The following is a 19,038-nucleotide window of genomic DNA, read 5'->3' on the forward strand; positions in this document are numbered from 1 at the left end:
TCCTTTTGTGACTGGGATATTTCACTCAGCATAATGTTCTCCAGAGTCAACCATTTTGAATAATATTACATGAGTTCCTTGTTTTTCAATGCAGCCTAGTATTCCATTGTGCGAATATACCACAGCTGCTCTATCCATTCGTTTGTTGATGGGATGTCTTTTTCTAAGGACAAAGTTATTATCTCATTAGAGTCAGCAAGGAAACAGAAGTTGAAATTGAACTTGAACCTGTCCAAGATGACATATAATGGCTGGATCTGGGATCTGAACTCAGGCCACACTTTTTCCTCCTCCTGCCTCTCACTTGTTCTCTAGAACTACAATATTACTACTTTCCCCCCTCTTCTGCCATCTACCTTTGTCATTCACTGTGGCACCTTAACAGATAAGGAAGGAACACTTAAAGACAGTTTTATTGGCCGCCCATGAAAGCTATGCAGAGTTCATTGATTTTGCTAATGTCTTGTAGTTGTTGAGAATATATATACAACAAAACATATGCCAATTTGACAGTTTCTACACATATAGTTTAGTCACAGAAAAGTTCTGCTCCACATGGAAGCAAAGTTCATGATGGTCCTTCAAGCCAGGATGAGACATAACTGTTTTACAGTTGAGTTAGGGATCCTCTGAGAATCAAAATATGTAGGAATGAGAGCTGGCCAATCAGATTGCCAGAGGGGGGAAAGAATAATAAAATTTTGCTTAACTCTAGGTATTTCAAATATTTTTGCAACCTTGAAGCCAGTCTATTTCCAAAACTGTACATATTTGGCACAGTAGAGCAGATGACAGAGTGGTAGGTAAAATGAGATGTGTGTGTCTGTCTCCTTAGAACAACTGTGACTCTGGAGGTCAGGTTGGGGATAATGCGGAGGGTCAGAATGCCCAGCACTAAATCAAATATTGCCTGACCTTATCCATCCATAAATCAGAGGCTGCTGCCATGGGGGTAAGGGCAGAGCCCTTTGCTTGTGTGGGTGGTACCTTAGTGCCTTCATCGCACTAAATGTTAACCACTGCCACGGAGCTGTTTCTCACTTTTAGCAACCCTCCATCAGGTTAGGGGAGAAGCCTGTACAGTAGGAGCCTGGCCATCTTTGTTCTGTGAATTTACTGGTGAATTCTAATTGCCAGCCTTTCGGTTAGCCAGCTGATATGCCATGCACATACCTATTTAATTTGTATGCTGAGCAAATTATTTGAGAAGCTAACTCTATGAAGAAGATTGGGGCATCAAGATTGAAGGGAGTCTCATCAACAACATGAATTAGGCAGATTACACAGCCTTGCTTCCTGAAAATAAGGAGGACCTGAAACTCTACTGCATAAAGAACTACAACCTTCAACATGGATTGCATCTCAACTTCAAGAAGACAAAAGTCCTCACCATTGGACCAATAAGCATCACGATACGTGGAGAAAAGATTGAACAACAGATTGTCAACAATTTCATCTTACTTGGATCTACAATCAGTACCTTTGGTACCTGCAGTCAGGAGATCAGGAGATGTATTATACTGGCAAAGTCTTCTATCAAGAAAAGTCCAAGAGCAATGATGTCAGTTTAAAGGCCAAGGTATGTGTTATTCAAGCCATGGTCTTTTCAATCACTTGCTCTGCATCTGAGAACTGGACAGTGAATAAGAATGACAGAAGACAAATGTATGCCTTTGAAGTGTGGTGTTGGAGGAGAGTACAGAATATCCCAGGGACAGCCAAAAGAACAAACAAGTATGTCTTGGGAAAGTGCAGCCAGAGTGTTCTTTAGAGGCAAGGATGGCAAAGCTTCGTCTCACATACCTTGGGCATGTCATTAGGAGAGGCTTTTCCCAGAAAGGGACATCATGTTTGGAAAGGTGGAGGATCAGCAAAAGAGAAGACAGCCTTCAACTAGGTGGATTGGTCAGTGTCTGCAGCAATGGGCCCGTGAGTGTCAGAGACTGTGATGGCGCAAGACAGGCTGGGAGTCAGACCTATTGTTTATAGGGTTGCTATGAGCAGTACTTGACTTGACGGCACCTAACACCACAACCACCTCCAGGGCACCTTGATTAATGCTAGCGCTCCTTTTATTTACTTTCGGGAGTACCTGCTTTGTCCAGGCACTATCCTAGTGTTGCACTGCTGTTAAATGTAACTACCATACAAGCCTACCATGGAGATACTACAGATTTGCTTTGAAGTCATCACAATAAAGCAAATACCATATTCACATTGTTACAAATCCAGAGGATCACACCATTTGGTAATGAGTGGAATGAATGGCAGTTGGTGGAACCAGATGTGTAAGATGTAGGTTAACAGATGTTCATGATCTACCACAGGGCTGGATTAGAAGCTGAGTGGCCCACAGAGGCCAAATGATTTGCTCTCAGAACTTTGGTGTCTGCAAAATAAGTGGCTCCTCTGTGACTTACCACCTTCATTTACTTTCTTCTAGAGCCTCCTTGGTCACTCACAGGCTGACCCTAGCTCTGGCATACTTCGAAAAGGCGATTACCAATGTCATTGCCACCAAGGGTGAGAAGGCATCTGATCTCATCAGTCTCTACGAGGAAATTTCTCAGATTGAGCAGCTGAGGAGGAACCACGAGAAAGCCATCCAGTACCTGCAGCAGGTTCTTGGGCTGCTGGGCCAGGGGAGGGGAGGGGCTTAATCCCATTTTCATCCAGGGTCCCACCAGGCCCACACAAGAGCCCTTCCTCCACCATACATGGCCTTGGCAGAGAACGCTTGAGGTAGGGCGGGTGTGTGAGCTGTGTGGCCTGATGTGGTGGAAGAACTTCCCCTCCAGCCCCACCTCGTCTCCATCAGAGTGAGACAGAGGAAGCCACAGGAGTCCATCCCCAGGGAAAGGGCACTAAGGGCATCTGAGGTTAAGCCTTTAGCAAACACAAAGAGGTTTTTTTTATATGGGAAAAAATGTTATTTTGGTATTATGTTGTAATTTATCCTTTAATTTTGCCTATCTGGTTGCATTTTTGAGTCTAGGGTTAAAATAACAAAAGGGTATTTCACTTGGAAGTAGCCAAGTTGGCAAATGTCCAGAAGTAAAACAAAGCATAGGAAGGAATGTTGACACTGTCCTATGAAAAACATTGAATTGTGTGCTTGAAACCACCCTTGAGCTGCTAACTCACCTTTTCTCTCCTCTAAACAAGAATTCTGCTCTGTGGCTTTAAGTATCTTACAGAGATTTGAAAAACAACACCACACACACAAAAAAAAAAAAAAAGAAAGAAAGTACTGGATTTCCTGAACCACAGAAATGGTGCAATGTGGTCCAACAGCCATGTGTATGGTGGCAAGAGCCTGGATATAAGAGCTCAAAGATACTCTTACAATCCCTGCTGGTGAATGTAACATTTAAGAGAAATGTTAGATTGTTTAAAACACAGAGTACATGTACAAAACTTTTAAAAATATATACTTTTTTGGTTTTTAAGAAAATTATTATTTTATTTTAACAAAAGTTTATAGAAAAATTTATTTTAATTCTTTCATTGTGCAAATGTCATATTTAACAGAAATGTTAGGAAATGATCCTGCTAAGGCAGCAATTCTCCAACTTACCAAGACTCTGATGTGTTAGATAGAAAAAGTTGAGAGAGAGAGAGAGAAAGGCGAGGGAGAGGGAGAGGGAAAGGAAGACCTTTATCAAGTAGCCTTGAGTGGGACCAGGCCTTTATTAAGTAGACCTGAGAGGGATGCCAGGTGACTGTGAGCAGAGGAGGTTAGAATGATGTTCAGGCAGACGGAAGTCGCTTCCTTTTATAGGGCCTGTGAAGGAGATTGAGAGGGCATGGTAGTTTGCTTGGGAAGTTGGGGACAGGGGTCCTGTCAAGATGTGAGTAGGCCTAGGGCTTTCTCAGGATCTCCCGAAATAGTCGTCTTATCAGAATATGGTCAGGCCTTAGTAAGACATAGGCCTGGACTAAGTATTTGGGGTTGGCAGGGAACTTTCTTCCTACCATCTAACTCCATGATTTGCTATGTATTGGCTCCAAGTCAAATGACGGTTCTGTGAGAACCACTGGAATGTCCACAGTCAAACACTGCCACTCGGGCACTTACCTTGTCATGATCTTCTTTGCTCCAGGCCTATGCCATCTGTGTGACTGTTTTCACTGAAGTCAGCCCCAGAACTGCAGAGGCATGTGCGTTGCTAGCCAAAGCCTACGCCCTGTCCGGAGAGGTCCAGAACAGAGGTAGGTAGCAGAGGGGACCTGGGAGTCACCGGGAATTAGCCAATGGCCTGTCTAGAAACATGGCCAGGTCATAGTTCACTGCTCATGTTGTGTGGGATACATCCCCCTGGCTATGATTCTGTACCAAGTCAGGCATGCATGAATTTAGACTTGATATCCCCCAAGTTGGTTAGAGTATCAAAACCAATATGATGATCTTATTTCCATAGAATCTCAATCCAGTTCACCTGCATAAAGAGCTCATATCCATTGTGAATATCAATGAGGAAATCCAAAGATAAAACAGAAAAGCCTGGGCACCTCCACTCCCCAGCTCTCCTGCTTTGCCTCGGGCTTACAGAAGAGCATGTTCTTAGTAGCTGGACTTTTTCTTAAGTCATATTCGGAAGTGGAGGAGTAGGGGTTCTAGAGGAAAGCCAAGGAGCCCTGGTGGCCTACTGGATAAGGTCTCTGCTGCATAGTAGAATGATGGGCAGTCTTCTCCTAGTGATTTAGAGCCTCTGAAAACCCAATGGAGGGTCAGCTTTGAGTCCTTTCTGACTCAGCACCTAACAACAGAGGAAAGCCATGTGGTAGTCTGCCCTCAGCAGTGGTCTTTTGTCCAGCAAGGTTAGTCTTTAGCAAAGTGGATGGTTTTAGGAGAGACAGATAGATGGACCAGTGAGGACAGACAATATCCTTTATTCCCCTGACGGAAGAGCTAAGGGGGCACTCCAGGTGCAGTGAACAGCCAGGGGAATGTGGGGCTTGGCAAGAATGCAGCTTGAACATCTTTTAACTGTTTCATTTCTCTAATTCTAAAATGAATCCATTTTGGTATACATTGTGTTCTAGACATTTATGAGTGTGTGTGTGTGTGTGTGTTTGTGTATATTGTAGATTTTACATTCGACTTTTCCCCATTCTTATATTTCTCATGTCATTTAATAAACATTTTGTAAATGTACAGAAATTATTTTGCTATTTTAATTTTTCAGAAATAGACCTACATTATACAGCATAAAAAGTTCATTGATGAGCTCCTGATTTTATTTTCCAGCTAAATATCTTTCTCCTTTTAACAATTTCCTTGTATATGTTCACAGTATATGTGCTGCATATATGTTTATATGTATATGTATATATTGGAGTTTATGTTGTTTTTTATAATCTTTGTAGTTCTAAAAAGCTTAATTTTTTGCAAACATACAAAATGTATTTTTTCAGTTTTTTTAAGTTAAAAAAGCATATGCCTAGAGTTGGGAAATTCCAAGGCCATTTTCTTTTTATTTACTAATTTTTAATTTTAAAGAAAATATATGTCTTCACTGCATGGCTTTTACTAAATTAAATTGCAGACAGGTTAAAATTTTAGCCATCAAAAATGAAAGCATAAATTAACCAGAAGAAAATAAAGTATTGAAATAAAAAGTACTAAAATTAAAAATTGGGAGGGGAAAAAAAATCTCAGAGCATATCAAAGACATACCATAAAAGAAAATCAGATATTTAATAACATTAGAGATCTAAATTGTGTGGTGGTGGTGGTGTTCTTAGTTGCTGTTGAATACGATCATAACAACTCTGTAAACAACAGATCTGAACCCTTTCCTATCCAGTGCCATCTTCACAATCCACTTTATTAAGGGTCTTCCTCTCTGTCGCCACCCCTCTATCTTCCCAAGCATGATGTCTCTCTCCAATGAGTAGCCTCTCCTAACAACAAGCCCAAAGTATGTGAGGTGAAGTTTTATCATCATTGCCGCCAAGGAACACCCTGGCCACACCTTCTCCAAGACATATCTTGTTCATTCTTTTGACAGTCCGTGGGATATTCACTCTTTTCCATCATCACAGCTCAAAGGCATCAATTATTCTTCTGTCATCCTTATTCACTGTCCAACTTTCAGATGCAAAGCAAGTTATTGAAAAGACCATGGCCTGAATCAGGCATAACCTTGTCCTCAACGATCATCATTGCTTCTCAAGAATTTGAAGAGGTCCTTGACTGCAGACTTTCCCAGTGCAGTATGTCTCCCAATCACCTGACTGCTGGTACCAAGTGTATTGATTGTGGACCCAAGTAAGATGAAGTCACTGACAATTTCAATCTATTCTCCATCTATCATGATGTCGACTATAGGTATAGTGGTAAGAATTTTTGTCTTCTTGATGTCGAGATGCAATTCATATTGAAGGCTGTAGTCTTTGATCTTCTACAGCAAGTCATCCTCACTTTTAGCAAGCACGGTTGTGCCATCTGCATATCAAAGGTTGTTGAGTTTTTCTCCAGTCTAATGTCACCTTCTTCTTCATAGGGCCCAGCTTCTCAAGTAATATAATTGAATCAGCATACAGATTGAATACATGTGGAGAAAGGATACAACTCTTATGCACACCTTTCCTAATTTTAAACCATGCAGTGTTCCTTTGCTCTTTTCATACAACAGTATCTTGGTCTACATATAAGTTTCACATGAGCACAACTAAGTGTTCTGGGACTTGCATTCTTCTCAATGTTATCCATAATTTGTTATAATTCACATAGTCAAATGACTTTGCATAGCCAATAAAATACAAGCAGATATTCTTCTGGTATTCTTTGCTTTCAGCCAGAATCCCTATGATATCAACAATAATATCCCTGATGCCAAAGCCTCTTCTAAAGCCAGCTTAAACTTCTGGCAGTTCCCTATCTATGTACTGTCCTAGTCATTTTTGAATAATCTTCAGAAGTATTTTGCTTGCATGTGATATCAATGATATTATTTGATAATGTCCACATTCTGTTGGATCACCTCTGTTATGAATGAGAACAAATATGGATCTCTTCCAGTCAGTCAACCAGATAGCTGTCCTTCATATTTCCTGGTATGCCAGGATTTGTGAGCATGTCCAAGGCTGCATCTGTCATTTTAAACATGTCAGCTGGTATCCCAGCAATTCCTGGGGCCTTATTCTTTCCTTACTAAAACTTGTAGTTGCCAAAAAATACTGCAAATAAAATTAAAAGGTAAGGTAATCATTCCTCTAAAATTAATAATAACCTGTAACTATGAACAAAATTAGTAAGTAATTGACTTTTTTTAAAAAAGCCTCTAGACTCAAATGTCAAGCATGTAAAGAAACAATAACATCAGTTCTACACTATCTTCTCAGGAAATAGAAATGGAAGGAGCATTTCCCACTTTTTCTTATGAAACAGCTTTAACATGGTAGCAATAACAAATAGCAATTTTGCAGGAAAACTTCAGACTGATACCCTTCATGAAGAGAGACACAAAAATCCTTAACAAAATGCATTGTTGTTGTTGTTGTTGTTAGGTGCTTTTGAGTCGAGTACAACTCATAGTTCCCCTATCCTGTGCCGTTTTCCTTGTCTCTGACACACTTAAGCCCATGGCTGCAGTCACTGTGTCAATCCATTTAATTACAGATCTTCCTGTCTTTCACTGATCCTCCATCCTTCCAAGCTGTATGTCCATTTCCAAGAAACAGCCTCTCCTAGCTACAAGTCCAGAGTATAAGGGGTGAAGCTTCTCCATCTTTGCCTCCAAGGAACACTTGGGCTGCACTTTCCTCACGACATATCTGTTTGTTCTTTTGGCAATTCATAGGATACTCAGCCCTCTTCAACATCACAATTCAAAGGCACTAATTCTTCTTCTGTCATCTTTATTCATTGTCCAACTCTCAAAAGCATAGCAAGTGATTGAAGAGATTATGGCCTGAATCTGGTGCCCCTTAGTCTTCGAAATAGAGAATGAAAGAAAAGACAAAACAAATTGGAAAATAAATAAAGCTATGATGCAGTTAGTCCAGTGTTGGGATACTAACCAGAAGATCACCAATTCAAACCCTCCAGGTATTTCTCAGGATGAGGCAGCTGTTCCTGTTAAGATGAATGAATATTTTTAAAAAGTAAACTGGGGGAGGGGGAAGGGTCTAAAATGTGCAACAATGAATGGATGAATGAAATCTAATTTCTCTGTTCATTAAAATAACAATTAAAATTTTATTTTTTAAAAAAAATATTTACAGCCTTGGAAGCCCAGTGTGGCAGTTCTAATGGGCTGTATGGCATCCCTATGAGTTGGAAATGACTTGGTAGTGAGATGTCTTGTCTTGCTTATTTACAGACAACATGACTAATTGTTTCTGTAGAAATTCCAAGGAGTCAACAAAATTCCCAAAATAAATGAATGAATTTAAGTTTAGAAAGATCTAAGAATAAAATGCCAGCACAAAACTCAGTTCTAGTTCTGCATACTAGCAGCATGCAACTGGAAACAGATTTTTTAAAAAATATCACTTGCAAAAGGTGCCCCTCATCCCCTAAATGACACACTTAGGTATAAAGGTAAAACCAAAAATATGTATAGGATGTACACGCTGGATACTATGAAATGCTGAGGAAAGACGGAATGCCCACATAAACAAAGAGACATACTATATTCATTGGCTGGAAGATTCAACATGGTAAAGTTCTTCTTATGTCGATCTGTGGATTTAATATAGTTACAATAAAAATTCCAGCAGAATTTTTGACCTATTGATAAGTTGATGTTAAAAGTTATAGAGAAAAGCAAAGAAAGGAAACAACTTTGAAAAATATATCCTAAAGTTGAAGGAAGCACAGTTCCTGGTTTTAAGATTTACTGTGAAGAAAACTTAGAGTGTGGTGTTGGTGAGAGAGTATATTACAGAGAGTAGAATCAGTGGGACAGAGGAGAGAACCTAAAAGGTTGTTGTTATATGCCATCAAGTTGCTTGTGAATCACATCCACCCTAAGTCCAATAGCTCTGAACACTGCTCTATCCTGAGCCATTCTCACTGTCTCTAAGACACCTAGCCCCATTACCCTAGTTATTGTGTCAATTCATGTTCTCTTGGGTCATCCTCTCCTCTACTGTCCTTCCACCTTTCCAAGCATGATGTCCTTCTCCAAAGGACTAGTCCCTCCTGGCCCTGTTTCCAAAGTTTGTGAGATGGGGCTTCAAAAATCAGCTTCCAAGGAGAAACTTGGTTTCACCTTCTCTGAGACAGACATTTATGTTTTCTTGGCAGTCCGTGATATGTTAAAGACTCTTACTCAGCATGACAACACAAGGGCATTAATTGTTCTAATGTCATTCTTAGTCATTGCCTAGCTCTCTGATGCAAAGCAAGTAATTGCTAAGACCATGGCCTGGATCAGGTGCACCTTTGTCTCTAGACTCACATCATTGCTTCTCAGTACTCTGGAGAGGTCCCTGACAACAGGTTTTCCTCACTGTAATTCATCATTTGATTTCCTGACTGCTGGTGCAGAGTGTTTATTGAGAAGCCAAGCAAGCTGAAATTGATAACAACCTCAATATCTTCTCTATCTATCATGGTGCTGTCAAGTGGCCCAGTGGTGAGGATCTTTGTCTTCTTGGTGTTGAGCATCAATCCATATTTAAGGCTCCAGTCCTTGACCTTCTGCAGCAAGCGCTTCAGGTCTTCCTCAGTTTCATTCTGCAAGCAAGGTTGTCCCACAGTACAGGTTGTTGATGAGTTTTCCTCCAATCATGATGCCACATCTTCCTCATAAAATCCAGCCTCCCAAATTATCTGTTCCTCATAATAGATTGAAAAGGTATAGAAATAGGGCGGATTCCTGACATATGCCTTTTCTGATTTTGAACTGTGCAATGTTTCCTTGCACTGTTCTGACGACTGCTTCCTGGTCGAAGTACAGGTTTCACATAAGCACAAGTAGGTTTTCTGGGATTCCCATTCTTCTCAAGATTACCCAAAATTTGTTGTGATCCACACAGTTAGATGCCTTTGCATAGTCAATAAAACACAAGTAAACATTTCTCTGGTACTCTGTGCTTTCAGCCAAGATCCATCTGACGTTGGCTGTATGTCTCTAGTGCCATGGCCTCTTCTAAACTCAGCCTGCCCATCTGGCAGTTCTATGTTGATGTCCTGTTCCAATTATTTTTTTATAATCTTCAGTAGGATCTTGCTGGTGTATGATATTAATGATATTGTTTGATATTTTCGCACTCTTGTCAAATTACCATTTCATATAAATACACCCAAGCAATTTTTTTATTATGGTAGAAAAGCAATTCATTAAGGAATGATTCTTTTTTTTAATGTCTTTTTTTCACTTATTATACTAGTTTATTTACAAAATTCTAAAACATTGTTTTCCACACCAGATTCTTCCAATTTCCCTCACCCCACTCACCCACCAAATTGTTCAACCCCATGATTAATTCCCTCCACAACCTCATCCCTCTGCTCCCATCCTCCACCATCTTGGATCCTCATATTCATTCTATAATAATGGTTTTATACAATATTTGCCCTCGTGGGACCGAGTTAGTTCACTCAGCATAATGCTAAAGAATGAATCTTGTTTTCAACAAATGGTATGGGAACAATTGAATACCTGTTGTTGTTGTTGTTATGTGCCATTGAGTCGCTTGTGACTCATAGTGACCCTATGTACAACAGCCCTAAACTCTGCTCTGTCCTGTGCCAATCACACTGCCTCTGACACACCCATCCTGATTACCCCAGTCACTGAATCAATCTACCTCATAGAGGACCTTCCCCTCCTGTGCTGTCCCTCCACCCTACCAAGCATGATGTCCCTCTCCAAGGACCTGTCTCTCCTCACAACATGTCCAAAGTATGTCAGACAAAGCCTCAGAATCCTTGCCTCCAAGGAGTAGCCTTGTTTCACCCTCTCCAGGATGAATCTGTTTTCCTAGCAGTCCATGGTACATTCAATACTCTTCTCCAGCACCACAGCTCAAAGGCATAAATTCTCCTTCTATCCTCCTTAGTCATTGTCCAATTCTCTGACACAGAACAAGTGATTGCAAAAACCATGGCCTGGGGTGGGGGGGAAAAAGAGTCCTAACCTATAATCACATGATTCTTAAAAATGAATCATGAATCAAAATTTTTGGAAGAAAAAGCATAAAATTCTGGGAGAGTTCTTAGATACGATGCCAAATATATAATCTATGAAATAAAAGATGGATAACTTCGACTCCATCAAAATAAAAAAAATGCTCAGGAAAAACACAGTTAATGGAATGATGGATCTAACTATTTACAGATCACATATTTGGCAAAAGAACGTGTATGAAGAATTCTTAAAGTTCAGCAGTGTGGTTGTGTACCTTTGAGTTGGAACCGACCCATAGCTGACCATCCAGTGGATTTTCAGATGCAGCAGATCACACGGGAGGAGACTGCTCATCCTTCTACTGCAGAGAAACTGGTGGATTCTAACCATGTGTCTTTGGATTAGTAACACAGCTCCTTACCCACTAGGCCGCCAGAGCTCAAACTCTTTAGTATCCTTACCAAGAGCCAAAAGGTGAAAACAACTCTGTTGCCCATCAGTGGATATAGAGAGGTAACAGATGGTAGAATACACTTATAATGGAGTATTGTTTAATCATTAAAAAGGAATGCAGTGCTGAGACATGCTTCAACACAGGGAAACCTCAAAAACATTATGCTAAGTGAAAGGAATCAAACAAAAGAGCACTTATGAATCGATTTATTTGCAATGTTCAGAAAGGAGACTGGGAGTCAACTGGTGGTTGCTAGTGCTGGAGAGGGAGGATTAGAACAGTACATAGATAGGGAACTGCCAGAAGTTCAAGCAGGGTCTAGAAGAGGCCATGGCACCAGGGATATCGTTGCTGATGTCAGATTAATCCTGGCTGAAAGTAAAGAATACCAAAAGGAATGTGTATTTGTTCTTCATTCACTATGCAAAGGCATTTGACTGTGTGGATCATGACAAGTTGTGGCTGACATTGAAAAGGATGGGAATCTCAGAGCATTTAATTGTGTTCATGTGGAAACTATACCTGGACCAAGACGCTGTTTTGTGAAAAGAGCAGGGGAGTACTGCATGGTTTAAAATTGAGAAGAGAGTTGTCTCAGGGTTGTACTTTCTCTCCATACCTATGTAATATGTATGCTGAGCAAATTATTTGAGAAGCTGGACTCAGTGAAGAGGAATGTGGCATCAGGATTGGAGGGAGACTCACCAATAAGCTATGCTATGCACAAGGTGGCATGACTTTGCTTGCTGAAATTGAGGAAGACTTGAAGCACTTGCTGCAGAAGATCATGGAATGCAGCCTTCATGCATCTCGATATCAAGGAAACAAAGATTCTTACCACTGGACCAGTAGGCAACATCGTGATGGAGAGAGAGGAGATTGGAACTGTCAACAGCTTCATCTTGCTTGGATCCACAATTAACACCCTTGGCACCAGCAATAAAAAAATAAAGAGAAGCACTGCACTGGGAAAATCTGCAGTTAGCAATGTCTCCAAATTATTGAGGGAGCAATGATGTCAGTTTGAGGACTAAGGTATGTCTGATTCTGGCCAGTCTTTCTGATAACTTGCTATGTATCTGAGAGCTAGACAATTAATGTGGAAGAAGAATTAATGCCTTTGAGCTATGGTAGGAGAAGAGCACTGAATATCCCATTGATGGCCAAAAGAACAAACAGATATGTCTTGGAAAAGGTGCAGCCAGAGTGCTCTTTGGACAAGAATGATGAGGCTTCACTTCACATACTTTTGGCATGTTTCTAGAAGGGGCTAGTCCTTGGAGAGGGACATGAAGCTGGAAAGGGTGGAGGATTGGCTAAGGAGAGGAAGACCCTCGACCAGGTGGATTGATGTGGTGACTGCCACAATGGGCTCTACTGTGTCAAGAAGTTGGAGACAGGATGTTCCTAAGGTTTCTGTGACTCACACTCAACCTGATGTTCCTCAACAACAACTACACAACTAGGATTGGGTCATTTTGGGGGTTGACAACTTTTTGAGTGGCAAGAGGTGATGTTCGTATACACTGTTAATGCACTAACTACCACTGAATTGTTCTCTTTGACCTACTTACTTTACAGGTTCACCTGTAAAATTATACCCACAAAGATACTTTGTGCAAACAAAGCAATGAAAAAACATGAGATTTAAATTCCTCTGCCATTGAATTCACAGTGTCAGTCATAGAATCTTAGTACATGGGGGAATCTTCTTCTCTTGCTGACCCTCCACCTTTCCAAGGAACAGCCTCTCCTAACAACATGCCCTAAGTATGTGAGATGAAACATAATTTCTCAGAATGGAAACAGCTGGACTGTGCTGCATGTGAATAAACCACTGTGGTGTATCCATACAGTAAAACTATGCTTAGTAATGAAAAGAAACCAATTACTGACACATTTAACAGCTTGAAGAAATCTCAAAGGCTTTGTCCTAAATAAAAAGAAACTAGTCTCAAAAGATTACATCATATTGCTTCAAGCCAGGGGCAGACAAAAGCCTCATTGCCCTGAATGTAAGAGTTAAATTGAGAAAATCTCAGGAAGAAAATAGAGAACCCACCTCTATGAAATGTGGGTGAAAATTTCTTACTTATACATCAAAACCACAAACCTTAAAGGAGAATTTTTTTTTAATTTATGTTGTTTATTTTTCATTTCAGTGAACATCTACAGAGATTTTGGGATTCCATTCATTCATTGTTGCACCCTTCTCCCCGCACAAACCCTCCCCCCCCTCATTTGCTCCTCTCCTTGAAAAGCAAAAGAAAAACTCCCTCATTGGTACACAATCCCCCCACACACCTCCCCAAACCCTACCCCCTACCCCCAAATATAATCCACTCTGCAACCCTCATTGCATACTCCTATGATAAAAATAATGCCCTAAAATATAATACTTTTAGACTAGAAACTGGATTCATAATAAATAAATACATTTTCCTCAAAAGACAGCACTAAAAAAATGAAGAGACAAGTGACAGACAAGAGGAAATTTTTTCAAAATCTAAATCTAATAATGTATAGTTTAAACATATGAAGAAATCCTAATAGAATAATGACAAGGCACACATCCTAATGAAAATATGGAGAATATTTTAGTTGAGTTTCCCCCAAGAAGATAATGTAAATAGGGTTGGTGTGTCAGAATTAGTGAGACTGGCTCAGGACAGGGCAGGGTTCAGAGCTGCTGCACATAGGGTCGCTACACATCACAGGCAACTCAATGGCACATAACAACAATAACAGGTTTGGAAGCAGGAGTAGCATCCACTTCCTAAATAACATGCTTCCAGAAACTCTATGAACTTTGATAAATGTTGATAGTTGTAGAGGGGCTTCAGTCCTTTTGTTCATAGAGTCTCTATGAGTCATGATTAACTCGAAGGTAGTCAACAACAACAACAACAAGCATGTGGGGGACAGCGCTAACATTATTAACCATTTGTTGTTAATAGGTGCTGTCTCAGCAACACTACGTATAACAGAAGACATACAGTCATGCACCGTCCTTGGAATCACGGTTGGCCTTGAGTTTATTGTGGCCGCCACTGCAACTGTCTGTCTCTTCTTCCTGTTTTTAATAACTCTCTGCTTAACAAGCTTGATGTCTTTCTCCAGGGACTGGATTCTAGATACTATGTATAACATTCATAATATAAAGTCTCTCCATTCTTACTTCTAAGGACCGTACTTGCTGTATGTCTTCCAAGACACATTTATTCCTTATTCTGGCAGTCTATGACCACCTTCATCTGCACCAAAATTCATACGCATCCACTTCTCCTCCAGTCTTCCTACTCATTGTCCAGCTTTCCCTTGCATATGAGGAGATGGAAGACACCCTGGGTCAGGCACACACACACTTCATCTTCACAGTGGCATCTTTGCCTTGTAACACTTTAAAGAGATCTTTTGCAACAACTTTCCTCAATGCAATACACTGTTTAGCTTCTTGACTGATGCCTTCATGGATGTGAATTGTAGATTTAAGTGGCATGAAATCCAACTTCAATCTTCTCTCGGTTTATCATGATGCACATTATTGATGCAGTTGTGAGGATCTTTGCTTTCTTTATACTAAAGGTTATATTCTTTGATCTTCATGAGTAAGTGCTTCAAGTTCTCTTCACTTTCAACAAGTAAAGCTGTAAGTTAATTCTGCAGTGAGGGGGCACTATCCACCCACTGTTGTTACATGCCGTCAAGTCAAGTATAAGCCATAGTGATCCTACGAACAACAGATGTGAACGCTATCCTAGCCTGTGTCATCCTCGCAGTCTCCAACACACTTGAGCACGTTGGGGGAGGTGTAAATTTACCTGCTGGAAGGTCTCCCTCTCTACGGAATGTTGCTAGGAGGGCCTACTCTTTGAAGAAAGACATGATGCTTGGAAGGGTGGAGGGTCAGCAGAGAGGAAGACCCTTGACCAGGTGGATTGGCACGGTGACTGGTGCAATGGGCTTTAACGTGTCAGGAAGTATGAAGATGGCACAGGACAGGAAAGGGTTCAGATATTCTATTCAGAGGATCACTATGAGTCATACTCAGCACCTAACAACAACAACTGCTTCTCACTCTTCTCTCCTTAAGTCCTTATAAGAGGAAAAGGTGTTACAGACCACACAACAGGGATACTCCTCTTCCATCCCTCCAGGGCTGGCCAAGATTATAGTTGTTGCTTCCCTCCCTCGAGCCTCTTCTTGCTAAGTGGCCTATCACATCATTACATGACTGCATTGTTATATATAATTACACAGCTGCCAGACCACTGAGAATCATGGCCCAGTAAAGTTGGCTTAACACATTTTGGGGACACAGTTGAATCAATGACAGTCTCTGTGGAATGTAGAAAAGCCCTGGTGGCACAGCGGTTAAGACTTCAGCTAACCAAAGTGTCAGCAGTTGGAAAACACCAGCTGCTCCTGGCGGAAACAGGAGTCCTGCTAGTCTGCTTCTGTAAAGATCTACAACCTTGGAAGCCCTACAGGGCTGTTCTGCAACAACGGGTTTGAATCCAAGCCACACAAACCTCAGTGGCTCCTGAAAAATGGAAAGGAACCCACTCAGACCCCACCCGGGATTAAGAACTGTAGTAACTAAGAACAACAGGAGAAGAATCGATGGCTTTGGCTATGGCTCTGGAGAAGAGTATTGAATGTACCATGAACTGTCAAGGGAACAAATAGGCCTATCCTTGAGAGGGTGAAACTAGGCTGCTCCTTGGAGGCCAGGATTGTGAAGCTCCATCTGACATACTTTGGGCATGCTGCCTGGAGGGACCAGTCCTTCAAGAGAGATGTCCTGCTTGGAAAGAGTAGAGGATCAGTGCAGGAGAGGAAGACTCTTGCCAAGGTGGATTGACACAGTGATAACAACAATGGAGTCAGGCGTGTTGGAGATGGTGAAGATGGCACAGGCTAGGGGAGGGTTTAGAGCCATCATTCACAGGGTCCCTATGAGTCAACTCAAAGGCGTTGATTCTTCTTCTGTCTCCCTTGTTTACTGCAGTTCTTTATCCTGCAGAGCTGTTGGGTGGATTCCAAGTGGGTTCCTTTCCCTCAACAACAGTGCGCTTAATCAGGAGCCACTGAGACTTCTTCAGGCTGGGATTCAAACCTGTTCAAACCTGGGATTCAAACTGCCCTGTAGGGTTTCCAAGGTTGTAGATCCTCACAGAAGCACACTAGCACACCTTTCTGTCCAGGAGCAGCGGGTGGGTCCCAACAGCTGATGTCAACTTGTCAGCACATAACAGCAACAAGGGAGCCTTTGTGATAAGGAATTGCTCTGCCAACACATTGTTTTTGTTGTTATGTACCATTGAGTCAACTACAACTCATAGCACCCTATGGGACAACTCTATCCTGAGCCAACCTCACCATCTCTGGTAAAATGGACCCCTTTGAACCATGAATTACTACATTCATTGTGTCAATTCATCTCATCCAGGGTCTTCCTCTCCTGTACTAATCCTCCACCCTTCCAAGCAGGATGTTCTCCAAGGACTGGTCCTTCCTGGCAACATGCCCAAAGTATGTCAGATGGAGCTTCAAAATCCTTGCCCCCAAGGACCAACCTGATTTCATCCTCTCCAGGACAGACTTGTATGTTCTTTTGACAGTTCATAGTATATCCAATACTCTTTTCCAGCACTACAACTCAAAGACATCAATTCTTTGTCTGTCTTCCATAGTCATTGTCCAGGTCTCAGATGCATACCAAGCAATTGAGAAGATAGATGATGACCTGAATCGAGTCCACCTTAGTTTCTAAACTGACATCATTGCTTTTTCCATTCTGAGGGGGCCCCTGAAAATAGATATCTCAATGTAACTGGTCTTTGATTTCCTGACTGCTGGTGCCAAGAGTGTTGATTGTGGATCTAAGGAAGATGAAATCATTATCAATCTTTATCTTTTCTCCATCTATCATAATACTGCCAATTGGCCTGGTGGTGAGGATCTACGTTTTCTTCATACTGAGATGTAATCTATATCAAAGGCTGCAGCCCTTGACCTTCTGCAGCAAACGCTCCAAGTCCTCCTTAGTTTCAACAAGCAAGGTTGTGTTATCTGTATAACACAATATAAAGAAAAGTGTGTGTGGTTCTACTCCAGCATCCACTTCATGGGAGAAAGATGAGCATTCTCCCTGTGCAATTTACTGCCTCTGAAAACCCACTAGAGTGTCAGCTCTGAGTCGGTTCTGACTTGATGATTACAACAGAGAGAACTGAATGAGGTAGTGCTCTGTTGTGTGATGTCACTGTGAAGTCCAAACCTACAGGTGAGGCCTGGAATGAAAGCAGGCACTGACTTCGAGCATGAAAATGTCTAATGAATTGAACCAAAGTAGCTAGACACCTGGCAAAGGCTCGTAGCTTGACTTAATGATTCCCTTCTTTGTAGATGTGGTGGAGCTGTATTTTGTAAAAAGTATCACCGCCTACCAAGCCACACTGGGTACAGAGGACTCAGAGACACTAACAACCATTGAGGAATTCTGCAAGTGGCTGATCCTAAATGGAGAAAAACAGGTAAAGGTGGCAGCTAACGGGTGCATGGAATTGCTGGTTCACCATGAGGTCAGGACAGACTTCCATCTCACAGTTCAGGAGACCGTAGCTTGGGTCCCCGGGAAAGGCAAGATCAGGACATAGGGCAACTTTGGATATTATTAAATATTTCTATATGTGTATATGTTGTTGTTTTTGTTATGTGCCATCAAGTCACCTGTGTCTCATAGTGAACCTATGTTCTACAACTCTAAACCCTGCTATATCCTGTGCCAATCTTACTATCTCCGACACACCTAACCCTATTACCTCAGTGACAGAATCAATCCATCTCATCAAGGATCTTCCTCTCCTGTGCTGTCTGTCCCTCCACCCTCCCAAGCATGATGTCCCTCTCCAAGGACTGATCCCACCTTGCAACATGTCCAAAGTATGTCAGACGAAGCTTCAGAATCCTTGTCTCCAAGGAGCAGCCTGACTTCACCTTCTCCAGGATGAATTTGTTTGTTCTCCTAGCAGTTCATGGTATATTCAATACTCTTCTCTAGCACCACAGCTCAAAGGCATCAACTCTTTTTCTATCCTCCCTAGTCATTGTCCAGCTCTCTGATGTATAGCAAGTAATTGCAAAGACCATGGCTTGTATCAGGTGCACCTGAGTCTCCACACTGACATCATTGCTCTTCAGTACTTTGGAGAGGTCTCTGACAGCAGACTTTTCCAATGCAATTAGTCTTTTAATTTCCTGGCTACTGGTACCAAGAGTGTTGATTGTAGAGCCAAACAAACTGAAGCTGTCAACAATATGAGTCTCTTCATTGTCTATCATGACGCTGCCAATCAGCCCAGTAGTGAGAATCTTTATTTTCTTGATGTTGAGCCTCAATCCATACAGAAGGCTGCAGTCCCTGACCTTCTGCAGCAAGCGCTTCAGGTCCTCCTCAGTTTCAGCAAGCAGGGTTGTATCATCTGCATAACG

The 19,038-nt window shown here is 41.5% G+C and overlaps 1 protein-coding gene across 1 annotated transcript in view; it reads left to right on the plus strand.

Moving 5' to 3' along the window:
* LOC102871019 (tetratricopeptide repeat protein 23-like) overlaps positions 1–19,038 on the plus strand; it is a 60,178-nt gene that overhangs the window by 37,499 nt on the left and 3,641 nt on the right. Inside the window, exons 6-8 of the mRNA XM_006896809.1 lie at positions 2,444–2,621; positions 4,104–4,212; positions 17,953–18,080. Coding sequence (XP_006896871.1) covers positions 2,444–2,621; positions 4,104–4,212; positions 17,953–18,080 — 415 coding nt within the window. The remainder of the gene's footprint in view (positions 1–2,443; positions 2,622–4,103; positions 4,213–17,952; positions 18,081–19,038) is intronic.

This window comes from Elephantulus edwardii, unplaced genomic scaffold, assembly GCF_000299155.1.
Source record: "Elephantulus edwardii isolate Elephantulus edwardi_28Jun2011 unplaced genomic scaffold, EleEdw1.0 scaffold00191, whole genome shotgun sequence".
Lineage (NCBI taxonomy): Eukaryota > Metazoa > Chordata > Mammalia > Macroscelidea > Macroscelididae > Elephantulus > Elephantulus edwardii.